General features: G+C 40.5%; 1 protein-coding gene across 2 annotated transcripts in view; it reads right to left on the bottom strand.

Moving 5' to 3' along the window:
• Window positions 1-13,234, bottom strand: part of DENND6A (DENN domain containing 6A) — a 47,809-nt gene that overhangs the window by 12,456 nt on the left and 22,119 nt on the right. For both annotated transcript variants that reach the window (XM_066616616.1, XM_066616615.1), the window contains 8 exons: window positions 12,719-12,781; window positions 11,672-11,727; window positions 10,125-10,247; window positions 9,463-9,558; window positions 3,395-3,489; window positions 1,650-1,715; window positions 1,499-1,563; window positions 541-630 (listed from right to left, as the gene is read on the bottom strand). In XM_066616616.1, the coding sequence (XP_066472713.1) occupies window positions 541-630; window positions 1,499-1,563; window positions 1,650-1,715; window positions 3,395-3,489; window positions 9,463-9,558; window positions 10,125-10,247; window positions 11,672-11,727; window positions 12,719-12,781 (654 nt within the window). The remainder of the gene's footprint in view (window positions 1-540; window positions 631-1,498; window positions 1,564-1,649; window positions 1,716-3,394; window positions 3,490-9,462; window positions 9,559-10,124; window positions 10,248-11,671; window positions 11,728-12,718; window positions 12,782-13,234) is intronic.

A 13,234-nucleotide genomic window follows, 5' to 3' on the forward strand; every position in this document is an offset into this window, starting at 1 on the left:
GTGCGGGATGCTTGTACAGTACAGCATTTCCCCAGAGTTTTGTATTGTTAGTTAAACAAAGGAAATGTATTCAAGTATCCTGGTCAGAAGAAAAACTTTTGCTGATTATCATAATAGCAAAATTGTTAAGAATATCCATGAAGAAATATTTAAAAGAAATTTATTCAGCTCAGTATATGAGCTGTAAATGGCTCAGTATATGTTTACACAGCAAGAGTTACCTTTCCAAGAATTCAGAACCAAATACAGCACCGGGATGAACATATTTTCTGTCCATGCTTCACCCAGGATTGAGGATTTTTTCCCACTTCTTGAATGTGGATTTTATACAAAAGTGAGAGGAAAAACAGACTTCTTTTTTTTAAAGAATTACGCTTTAAAACCTTTTCCAACAGACATAAACATTTTGAAGGGAGCCTTGGACTGTGGGTGAAAAACTAGCTGGGGATGCTCTTCAAATACTATGTGCTTTCATTTTCACCAGATTTCAAGATCAGTAATTTCGTGGGTCAGAAAGACATTATACATAAGAGAGCTTACTAGAGGAATAATGAAGCTCTGGGTCAATTCCAAGAAATAACGCCTGAGTATTATGCTCTGGGCTTCTGCAGGACGCTTCTGCTGTACTCCCTAAAAGACAAATCACAGTGAATGGTCCACCAACTCAGCAGACTACAAGCTATAGTCATACTCCACTGATTTGCATCTAATTTGCAATAAACCTTAAGGTTGCCACTAAAAGCAAATTATATACATTCGTTCATTTCAACTGGTTGTTGAAAGTTGTGAATTAAAACTGTTGACCCGCAACCTTCAAGATTAAGATCAATTAAAGATGATTAAATAGCAAAGTTTAAATGGTTATCTGAAGATAGATTGGAATATTTACATACATACCTACTAAAGCATTTAACCAGTCTTTTACATAGAACATAAGACATGTTTTCTTGTCTGCACTCAAACTTTGCTAAAGAACTTTCTTCAATCCAGAGAGTTATGATGCTAAACTCTAAATATGTAGCAGGATTTTCAACTTCTCCCCCCAAAAAACAGCAGCTCCCTACGCTGCCTAATAAATTGTGTTTAGAACTCAAGGGAGTTTCAAAAGTGGTCTACCTTGCAGGAAATGAGTCAAGAGTCCCAGTATGAGCATTCAAAACTTTGTGTGCACCTAAATAAGTTTTCAGGATCATGCCTTTATAGCATTGGTTACCTTTTCCAAAGACTAAAATGTGGATGCCAGTCACTAGTGGACTGTATTTTCCTCTCAGGAAGTGTCCATAAGTTGGACATTATTTTTCATTAAAAATATTTATTCCAGATTAGAATTCTCTAGCCTGGTTTGAAGGCAGGCTGTGGGTGTAAAAATGGAAGAGCAATATTTCCTTTAAGGAATGTAATAACTGAGCTCTGTTGCTTTTTTCTTAAGATGTACATTCCTGCCTAATAACTACAAATATATTAGAGTTTCAATGAGTGACAAATCAGAAAGTATCACCTTTTGTAACTGTTTTATTATTTCTTCATCTCTGTTCAAGTACGTCTTGTAAGATGAATAGACACCTATGGAAAGAAAACAGGATTTTCCTATTTTTGAGGGCCTACAAGCGTGCCACGAAACTTAAATTTATAGAGATGAGACTTATTACCTGGTTTAGAATCTAAAGTCTTCAAGTTCTTCAGTTTTTTCACCTTCACCTGCTTTGGGACTTCACCTATCAACATGTTGAAAAACACCCCACATGAACATAGCAGTCAAATGCCAGGATCTGAAAACATCAGTGCATGCTCTCAAGCACTTCTGTATGAAGATGTGGGCTTTTCTGACTGCAGCACCTCACAATACGTGGGATGCTAATTCAGGGGTCTCCAATATTTTCAGAGCACAAGGAGATTTGATGGAATTCAAGAGGGGATCAAGAGTCTGAATCCTGTACATAGGCCTTTTTGCTTCCATAAATTATTCACAAACATTATGCTAACTCAGACATGCTTAGCATGTAAAGATATATGAAACCACTTTTAAGTACTCAAGCAGAGAATCAATATATTTGGTAGAAAGTCATAGGAAATTAAAATACTGGCCCTGTTTAATCAATGGAGTGCAACCTTACATTTCTATTTCTTGCCTCTTATAGAGCAAGTCAATTTATGTACACCAATAATTTTATTTTACTTGTACTTATTAGCTAGAGGCCCATCAATATGATAAAGCAAGGATGGGCAAGTGAGGGAGGGGATGCTTGCTTTACCATAACAAAAGATCCCTGCCCTTCTCCTAGCGGTGGCCCTAGAGATAGAGGGAACAGGAAGCCAGCAAAGCTAACAGCAACAGCTAAGACAGTTTCTTCCATTATCTGAGTCACCAACAGAGCGGAGCAAACAGAAAGAATTAAGAGCCAATAGTAAGTTTCCCCATTTACAACTGGGAGGGACAGAGAGCACAGGAGCTCCTCTCCACCCCAGAACTGAATTATGCCTTGACATTGGCCTGGCTGTTTCCCTCCCTCCCTCCTTCAATAGTGGGGCCTGCAAAATACATCTACTCGTAACTAAAGGTGAGGGAAGGCCAAATGCACGTCCCCTTAAATTCTGGGGCTAATGAGACACTCCAATATGCTACAGCCCCTCTCAATGGCAAGTGGAGCCATATAGTCCTCACACTTCCTGAGGTAGTATCCAGTATCAAATATGTCAGGCTGCCATTACAATATGGAAAAAGAAGAGGGGAAGTGACATGCAGAAGTGAACAACAGATGGAAACAGATGCCAAGAACTTGGCAAACATCACCCCTCTGCACCCACAGTCCTCCCCCTCTGTCTGTGCAGTATTGCCCACCTTTGGTGTGAACTTTTTTATATAAAACCTTTGGCTTTTTAAAATAAATGATCAATACAAATTAATAAGTAGCCTTGGATTCAATTAATGGAAAAATAGCTTTTTCCTCCCCATACTGTGTGTTGTATCGGTTTGATGGTACAAGTATGGCACTCGTTCAAGTTACAAAGAAGTTGGTATCATGGAAGTCATCACTTTGTATATTTACATATATTTTCAGTTAAGAATTATCCAATTTTTATTTGAATGTCAATTGAATTAATTACAACGAATTGACTATACTGGTCTGATTTAGTGGTACTTTAGTTTCAAACCTGGTTTGGTTCTTCTAACGGAGTTAAATATTCATCTACAAAAAGGATTCAATTAATTTGGAGATGTCGGTCTTTTTTTTCCTTTACTCATAACCAAACATTCTCTCTAGTTCACTTTTTGTCCTCTGTTCTTTTTGTCTCCTATTCTTTCGGAATTTAAGTACAAGAAGAAAACATGTTAACTATACATTTGTATATAAAGTACCTCAAAACAAAAGCTGCAGTCAATTTCATACTTTACCTGACAATTTAGCATCTCCGATTCGGATAATGTGAGGCCAATGCTGTAGCGTCTTGGCAAAAAACGGATTTGTCACTCCTAATATAACAGATGGTCTGAAAGTTGGAAGATTCTTAAATGAGAACCATACATTTCTGCATAGAGACGGTTACCAAATTCCAGAGAAGTTGCCACAAACAGCAAAAGTGAGCTTGAAGAACTTAAAGTCTTTCAGATTTAATGTGGCATAAACATTCATAGATACAACCATTTAGTCAAGTGCATGAAGTGTTATCTTTGGCAGGCAGATTATGTATATCAATCAATAGGGGTACAGGAAAAACGTGTAAGCAGTGGAACCCAAAGACCATAAAATGCAAGCGGGATAACCAGTGAGATTTCTATACAGTGCTCAAATACAAGTACAATGATAATTAATGACAGCAATAATGATCAAATTTCCCCACTGCTTACCATTTTTTTCTCTATATATACACATGTATTCTGCATATGTATCTGACCACAAAAGATAACACTTCATGAATCCAATTGAATGCGCTCTGGTTACAAAAGCTTATGCCACAATAAACCTCTTGGTTGTTTAGGTGCCACAAGATTCTTATGTGTTTCAAGTACCAAAATTTATTGTACTCACAAAATTCTGAGCATATTAGCAACAACCATCACATTTTTCTTTTAATTTCTGGACTAAAACATGCTGGGTTGTATCCTAAGATCACCTTGCTCTGGAGGAAGGAAACTTTATGATACAATCTGTTCATTTTCCTCTATACTGCTATTCATTGATCATGGTATGATTATGAGAAACAAATAAAGCAACAATGATGACAAATGAAGTCACAATATGAACTACAAGAATTCAATTAGTACCGTCAGCAGCTCATCAGAAAAACAATAGAAGTTAACTTTCTTTGCAATTGTTCTATTATGAAAAACAGCTACGCCTGTCTTATAAGAAGGGTAGGGGAAGACTGCACCAATGGCAACTAAATATTTGCTTTGTTAAGAATATCATATATACATAGGAAGCTACCTTACACAGAGTCAGACCACTGGTCTACCTAGCTCAACATTGCCTGTACCAGGATTCCACAAATTCTGGGTGCCAAGCCACTACAGCAGTGTTATTCAAACTGTGAGGCGTGGCTCTTTAAGGCGGCACCAGGAACTCAAAGGGGAGGCGCAGGATGTCCTCTCTCAGTGATACAGTCACACCCCTGGGCAGAATACAAGCCTGTCTTCTGTGCCTTTTTTTAAAGCAGAAAAAGCAGGAGTTGCTCAGCTGCGAGAGTGGCTGCTGCTGCCCCACCCTCTTCTCCCTCCACTCCGAGGCTGCCGCCTTCTGTGTTCGCTGCATGTTGTTTCCAAAGCTCTTCGACTCCAGCCCCCAGCTGGCAAGTACTGAACATGCTCAGCTGGCACTCCTTAACCCTCGCTGATCCTTGTCTGCTTGGTTCCTAGTTCCCAGCCTGTGATCACTTCTCATCAAAGTGAAATCTTTCTTTTCAACCCCCTCCCTCTTCTTCTCCCCCCTTTCAATCTCCAAACCTTCCTGTTTTCCTCCCCCTCCCCTTAAAGTTGTTTCCATGCAGTTGGCAAGGGGGAGGGAAGAGACATGTTGGCAACCTTCAGTCTCGAAAGACTATGGTATTGCGCTCTGAAGATAAGCACACACTTTACTTGGCCAGGAGCCAAGTAAAGTGTCTTGGGGAGAGACAAGCACACACTTTACTTGGCCAGGAGCAGAAAAAGGGTACTGTTTTTAAAGTGATTTATTAATCATGCTGTTTGACTGAAGAGGAAAGGCTGTATTTTTAAAGTGATGAATCTTGCTATTTGAAGGGAATACCTTTCAGACACTGATGAAGTGATTGCCAGCCCAATTCGGTCCACACTTTCCTGGAAGTAAGCCTCATTGACTCTAATGGGACTTACTTCTGAGTAGACATGCATAGGCTTGAGCTGTGCATCTCCTAGTATAGGAGACAAATCAGCTTCCTAACCAAACCCTTATCAGTTCTGATATATTTTCGTGGTCTACTTTTGTTTTCCCCACCAGCTGCTGGAAAAATTTAATTAAATTAAATTAATAAAGGGTTCAATCCTATCCAAGGAGAATGGGAAAAATGACTAGTTGGATTGGGGTCCATAGGGGTGTGTGTGTGTAATGTTGGTCAGATTGGTTGTTCACAAAGTTCATTTGATAAAACAATTCTATTGGCATGCTTACAAAGTTTAAAAAAATGAGTCCTCCTGGACCAGACAAAATCTACCTACTCCAGCATCCTGTCTCCAACCGTGATCAGCAGCTGAACATTTATAAAGCATGTATATTGCTGTGTATTAATAATATATTTTTAAGATCTGCATTTAATTAATATGATTAATATAATTAATATTAATATAGTTAATATATATTTAATATTATATTTAATATAGTTAATATTTCTGGCCACTTCCTGTTTAATGATGCCACTTCCAGTCCTCAGGAACATGATGGGGAGTCATGGCCAACAGCCATGGGGGTCAAGGGAGCCACTGGCCGGAAAAGTTTGAGTACCACTGCACTACAGCAACCCAAAATTCCTTATGGTGTCTAGCAGCAGTTGCAAGGCTGAGGGACAGCCATTGGTGAAAAGCATGGCATCCACTGCCACAGCTGTAGGATCAATAGAGTCTCATCAGGCGACCTGAAGGAGGCCACAGCAGTGAGAGAAGCAGCAGCCAAAGCCACAGGGCTAGGGAAAGAGCAGGAGGAGGAGAGAGGACTCAGTTAAGGAGACTCTCTCACACAGGCCAGGCAGGGCCTCTGAGAGGAATTTTATCAGGGGGTACAATGTTTCTTTGGGGCCCCAAAGGGGGAGGGAGGCAATGAGAGCAGGCAGAATGGGAGACAAAATAAGGCAAAGAGAGGGTGCTGACAGCTAGTCTTTGGAACCCAGGTCTACCAGGCTTCTTGATGTGGAGCCCAGGTCTACCCAACCATGCGGCACTGGCAGCTAGATAAAGTAATATGGAAAACCAAACACAGTCTCTTTAAAATCTTTGAAGTATAGTAAATCATTGCAGAAAATTAGCAAAGTTGTAGTCAGAGTCACACTAGAATGGACAGTGTCCTGTGTGCACCAAAATAAACTTCTGCAGCAGCTGTAGCCCCGCAGCTGGGTCCCTGAGCTCCTATATAGTCCTTCATGGTTATTGGATCCACAAGCCAAAGCACTACTGTAGCTGGCCAGTTTCCTCCCAGATGTGATATAATGTTAAGGAGGGTCATGGATGCATTCCTGGGCCCAGTGTGCATGGCTTGCAGCAGCAGTTGCCACTGCATGCCCACAGTTGTGCCCCCAACATCATGCGCAGGCAGCGAGTTCAGGTGAGATAAGAAAATGTCAGATCCCAGGAATTTTCTGGGCCCCCTTCTTTGACTCCTGGGCCTGGGTACAAATTACCCCCTTTACCCCCCCATCCTCAGCCTTGCCTCCAGGTGAGATTGTGTGTCAGTGTGCAAAACCAAGCTCTATGCGGGTCAGAGCTTGGCTTTCCCAGAAGTCCAGCCATGATGTATGACATCATATCACTGCATCTGGAGATGTCGCTGTACAGTGGTGCAGACCTCTTAGAGGGAACACTGGTGGGTAAGTGTGCATCCATACCTTCACCACAGCAGCCCTTGCACCAACTTTAAAAGTGAGGACAGTTTGTTTTACAGCCATGCCTACTCAGAGATAAGCCCACTGAGTTCAAGAAGACATACCCCCAGGTAAATGGGGGTGGGCTTACAGCCCAATCCTATGCTGCCCCCATGCCCAGAAAGACAGTGGCAATGAAAAAGCAGCTACTGTATCCAGTGTGGCCAGGGAAGCTGCTGGAGTCTCCTTGGGATAAGGGAAACTTTGCTCCTGGTAGAACGCAGTTGGCAGCAATGGATTTAGCAGGTGCAGAACCCAGCTATTTAGCGGGTCCAGAACTGTGCTGGGCTTTCTGGCCAGGGAGGAGGCATTGGATTCGATTGCAAAGTCCACCACAATCCCTGCCCCCCTTCCAGGCTTGTTCCTTCCCTTGAACCGTCCTCTCTCTTGAACCAGTTCCACCCTTCTCTCACCTTCCCCCCACCCTGAAAAGCCGCTCCACTGCTTAGTGGCGAAACTACTGGGCTGTTCCTGCGGTGCCTCTTCTCAGCGCTGAAGTCCAGTGTTGACTGGTGTTGGCCTAAGCACTAGCGCTGCATCTATAGTACCAGCGGTAGTGCCTTACGGCACTTTTATGAAACCTGGCTCGATAGGTACTGGGCTCGATAGGATTGGGCCCTTAGTGTCATGAATTTTGAAAGAAACATCTTTTTTTTATCCAAGATGCAAGTCTTTTTTCTGTCACAGTGACATTTGTCAAGTTTTCATAGCACCACAAGGACTGAAAATGTGGATTTCAATTCTTGTTTCTATGAAAAATCTAACTTATGCCATTCACTGGTGGCACTTGGGTTCCCCCCCCCCCCCCAGCCAGCAATAAAACATAAAACCCTGAAAACTGAAAAACTTGTCTGGTTCCTAAATGTCTGGGCTAGCTTATAGATTTGAAACAAATTTTTCAAGCCCTGGCCTATACCAACTGACAGCAGTTTTCTAAGGAGTCAGGCAGCAGCTTCCCCTAGTTTCAACCTAGAGATACTAGGGACATGTATTTGGCTCTGGAAGGTACCAAGTTTTTACTGCTTTTTAATCCTGAAATAATATGCTCAACCACACAGTAAACAAAATACTCAAAACTGCATTTCTGTTGACAAACTGATTCAAATACATGAACAATCAGTGGTACAAACGCTGCTTCTTTCACGCCCAGAGAGATGCACAGTACATATGCAGAGAAAGATGTTTGCACAGTTGTAACCAAGGCTGGAAAAGAACCTAGAACAAAACTCCCCAAAGTGGACATTGCCTCACACAGGGCTTGGCTCCTAAAAATGTGCTTTTTGCTCCTATCCCTCACCTTTAGTCTTTTCCAACAGCTAAAGCTATTGATTTCGAGTGCTCTTTACAGTCTACATTACAATTTTATCCTTCTCAAATAGCACGTTATAGTTTTTAAATAGCACCACAAGTAAATCAGTTCAGTGGCAAGCAGAACTATTCTTCAATTATAATTCAGACTTTCAAGAGTTAAAGAGTAGACTTGAGACCACAGTTTAGCAAGTCTAAACAGAAGATTCTCCCTTCAGTTTCATAACCCTGCAGGCTATAATTAACTATTTTAAATTGAGTTTAGTGCTCAGAGGTTGGAAATAGAAAGCAGCTGATGGAGTGATATATAATTCTATTATTGTGCCTCATGCAGAACTTATATTAAAAATTTCTGTGTATTGGGTTGTTGAGAAGTTTGTATCCAGACCAGGGGAAGGATTCTCAACTCCAGTAAGAATGTATATTTATATTATATATCAGTATTGGAATGTATGGTCTAACCAAACTGCCAAACTTACAGTAATTTAACTAGCCTTGAACTGGAATGACAGTGCAAAAGCACTGTTTCTCAAACATTCCTCAGCAGCTCTTGAATGAAAAGGAAGATGCTTCCAATAAAGTACAACACCAAGAACAAACATATTGCTCATGGTGTGTGGGGTGTGAATATGTACACTTGTAAGACTGTGATCACATTAGCTGTAGTGGGTTCTCAGGAGTCAGTAACTTAACATGAAACTGTACCACCTTTTAAAAAAATCCACAGAAAATGAAACACCTAAACATGGACACTATATTTGTAAGTCGTTTTTAGAAATCAAATGCTATGTTGCTTGACCAGTCCCACAGTAACAAAGTAAATTCAGAATTATAATGATCCATTATGTAATATAGAAGATCTTGCATTTTAACACATGTTGTTATTCAAATTGAGCTGCTATCCATCTGCTCCTGCATGATATCAAATTTAAAATCTAAAATTTAAGATTTAAAGACTTCTTGTCTGAACATGCTTGTGTAAGACTTTTCCGTAAAATTTCTATGTAGTACTTCATCCACTGATTGAACTACTCTAAATACTGACGTTATATATATGTTCATTTTACTTACGGAGCCTGTGTACGAGTGGTATATTCTTTGAATTCACTGTCATGTATTGTAAAGTAAGGCCTAAAATCGCTGTAGTATTTCAGAGGAGAGATACAGCTGCAAAGTAAGCACATAGAATATTAAACAAATAAACTTTTTTTTTTAAGGCTGCACACTTACTTTACTCTGCAGATTACTCTAGCATCATGAGAATATTAGAAGGGCCCTGCTGGATCAGTCCAAAGAACCATAAGGTCTAGTGACATGTTCACCACAGTGGCTAATCAGATGCCCCTGGCATCATTTTGAGTTCCCTAAATAGTTGCATTTTACACAATTGCTGATTTTCTCATGTTGACAAAATGGAGAATCCACCTGTTTCATTGAGGTACATACAATATGCAAGGGCTGATTTTCTCTCACCACCAGACTCCACTTGCAAGTAGTGAGCTTATCTGCACATTTAAGATTTTTTGAAAAGTGAAGAAAGGCATGGCCTGCATTTTCTTTCTTTCTGTGTAAGTCATTTCTGCCCTATGTTGTATATACACAACAGGGACCAAATGTGTATACCTGTGGGGCAGGAAAAAATGAAAGCTGAGATTCTGCTTCAGCCATCACATTTTTGTGCCACATCATGAGATCACAGTCAAGCAGATTTTTAGGCTCCTCTGTATGTTTACCTTACTAGTGCCAACACAGTTTCTGAAGACTCAGATGGTGATGGTGCCATGACAACAAGTGGTTCTCCTAACAACACTAGCTCCCACAGCATCTGGATGTGAAAAAACACTGGCAAGAAACATCTGAAACAGATTTACAAGAATAACTTTTTTTGTTTTCCTTCCTCTACTTATAGCAGAGAAAACAGAAGCAAAGACAGAAAGCAAACAAACTCCAAAAACTTGAATTTGATTCACATCTTGAGAGTCTTAGGGTGCAGTCCTATGGAACTTCCGAGTATAATCAGAGGACAGTGCTGTTAGATATTCATGACTTACAGAGCTATCCTGAAGGTGGAACACTATGGCAGAAAAGTCAAAGAAATAAATCATGGGTAGAACTGCAGTTAGAAGTGCATTACCGCACACTATTAGTTCTCTAACTTGAGCCAGGACATAGGGATACAGCGGCCACAGGCACAGTGAGTTCACTGCACCACACCCACTGTGAAGAAACCTGAAAGAATAGCTGAAGTAAGATGTTTTGGGATGACTCTAGAAAAGCAGGTCAGTGGCAGAAGAAGAGTAGAAATACAGGGTAGCCTCTGCATCCTGATTTTCTTCTTGCATATTCTACCCAGCAACTCCTTGACATACAGCAATACTGATAAATTAAAACAGCAAGGGAAACCTGCCTGAGTTAATGAAGACCAAGCTTATAGTGATACAACTTGTCCAAGGAACTGTTAAAATAACTACCTCTTCAACCTTTTCTGAAAAGGTGGGAGGGGCCTGACCGCCTTACCTCAGTGGTTCCCAAATTTGAAGTTCAGGGAACCATGAAGTTGTTGCGGAGCAGTAAAGTGACTCAGCTATGATGTCACTTCTGAGTTCATGTTGCTGCCAATGAAGAAAAAAAGGGGGCGTTTGGACTTACTCATGTTTGGTGGCAGCAGGAATCCAGGTTTTGCTGTGTCTCCAGCCGCCGACACAGACTGGTACATTAAAAAAAACCCTTAATCGACAGCAGCATGAACCCAGAAGCGACATCATCACCATCCTGCCATCACTACTGGGTCACCACTCTCCTTAGGAGTGGAATACGTTGTTTCCTGCTGCCCGGAGGGATTGCGAGCCCCAGGATGGGAAACACTATATTACCTGAATGTTAAAAAAAAAAAAAATCCCATCTTACATACTTCATAGTAAGTACGTAGTACTTCATACTTACATTACTGTATGGCCGTGGCTCTCTGGGGAGACATTGGAACTAGACAGGGGACGGAATTCTTGAAAAAAACTTGCTGCCCTACACAATGCATAAGTCTGTAGTCCTAATGGGAAGCCACAACCAATAGTTCAGTAGGGTCAAGAAAGCAGCCAGTTAAAAAAGTTTGGGAACCACTGCTGTATGGATTACCAAAAAGGATGTCTGCCATAAGTCTCCATACTAATGTTCTACAATCTGTCAATTTAAGAAAACTTTTCATTTGTGAAACTCCCTCTGGTGGGATGAGTCAGTTTTAGCATTAGAGAAAGATCAGATCAAGATGCTTTTACATTTTTACCTGAAGAGATCCACTTCATGAACTGTTGGCAAAGCAATGGAGATTTGTGTGTCTGTCTAAACAGTAAAACCAACAAAAAACCAATTAGAGTAGAATCAACCAGTGGATAGTTGTGTGTACTATGTAACTTTCATAACCAAGATTACCACTCAACTCATTACAGATATGCAGATTGTGATTTGCCTGGTTGCCTGCAGAGAATAGTGTTTGGTTCTAGACAACTAATGGTTCTCTCATGTCCAATTCCACATTTCACTGAATACTGCAGATCTGGCACTAAACACTCAGATTGTCAAAGTGAATTGGTAAGGGAGGACAGAAAACTGGCTGGACAAGTGAGAGAGAACAAAGTACAGGCAAACACAGCTACCAAAAAGATCCTTTACAGGACAACAGGATGGTTAGAAAGAATAACACACCAAAGAAAGAAGAGAAAAAATAGGCAGGAGAAAAGACAAGATGAGAATGTACGTATGTACATACATGTGTGGGGGGGGCCTTTTTTTCCTTTGGAAGGGAAGACTAAGGAATAGTACTTATGTTGGAAAGATATATTCATATTTGAAGGTCATGCTTTGAGGGGTTTCAAAATAATTTCTTAGATTCTTAAGAAAAGATTTTCTTAGACATGGGATTTAGGGGTAAATGTCATACTTGGACACATTATGGAATGCACGACAGGAAATTTTAACAAATGTTTGGAATTATCTAATCTAGTCCAGCAAAGTGGCATGGTTCCTCAATAACAGCAGGGTAGGAAATATGTTCATTGAATTAGGATTCAAAAGTTGCTTGGTGCTGCCTCTCCTACCAATCTCTTAATTACAGAATGCTTCTTTTGTTTTTCATAAACACAGTAACATTAAGCAATCTTCACTGTAATTTACTTCGGCATAAATGTCTGCACAAGCTTTTACTTTCCAGTTCTCATATCACATTTTTATTCGTGCAGCTCTATGGCCATTCCTATTTCACAAAATGCAAGCCCCTCATACATATCCTTTACATGGAGGGAGAATTAAAAGAGGTTGGCAAGCTATTCACTACCTGGAGGGTGGACTGCAACACTTGGGTAGTTCCAGGCTTGTCATGACATGTCGGAATCCGCACCTTAAAAGAGAGACAATGTGCTTTACATGTTGTTCTGAATACTAAACCTAAAATTAGTGGATGAATTAGGAGGTGTTATCTTCTGCGAGTAATTTTTAGCCAGCATTACCATCAATGTAAATACACAGCATTGTAAATGGTTCTTCTCTACTATCACTATTTTTAAAAAACGTGGTTGGAATAAGTAAAAGTACTGTAATATCAGTCACTTTTAACATTCTCACCTATAGATGTTAGGCCCAAGAAGCAATTTAAAGCTAGCTTCAACACAAATGAACACAGTACAACATGCAATAAAAGTTCAAAATGACACACTAAGGCCCAAATCCTAACCCACTTTTCAGCACTGTTACAATGGGACGTGTGCTGCATCCCACAGTTGGGGGGCATTCTCAGAGGCCTCCTCAAGGTAAGGGAATGTTTGTTTCCAGCACCAACATAAGGGCAATGCAG

This window comes from Tiliqua scincoides, chromosome 2, assembly GCF_035046505.1.
Source record: "Tiliqua scincoides isolate rTilSci1 chromosome 2, rTilSci1.hap2, whole genome shotgun sequence".
Lineage (NCBI taxonomy): Eukaryota > Metazoa > Chordata > Lepidosauria > Squamata > Scincidae > Tiliqua > Tiliqua scincoides.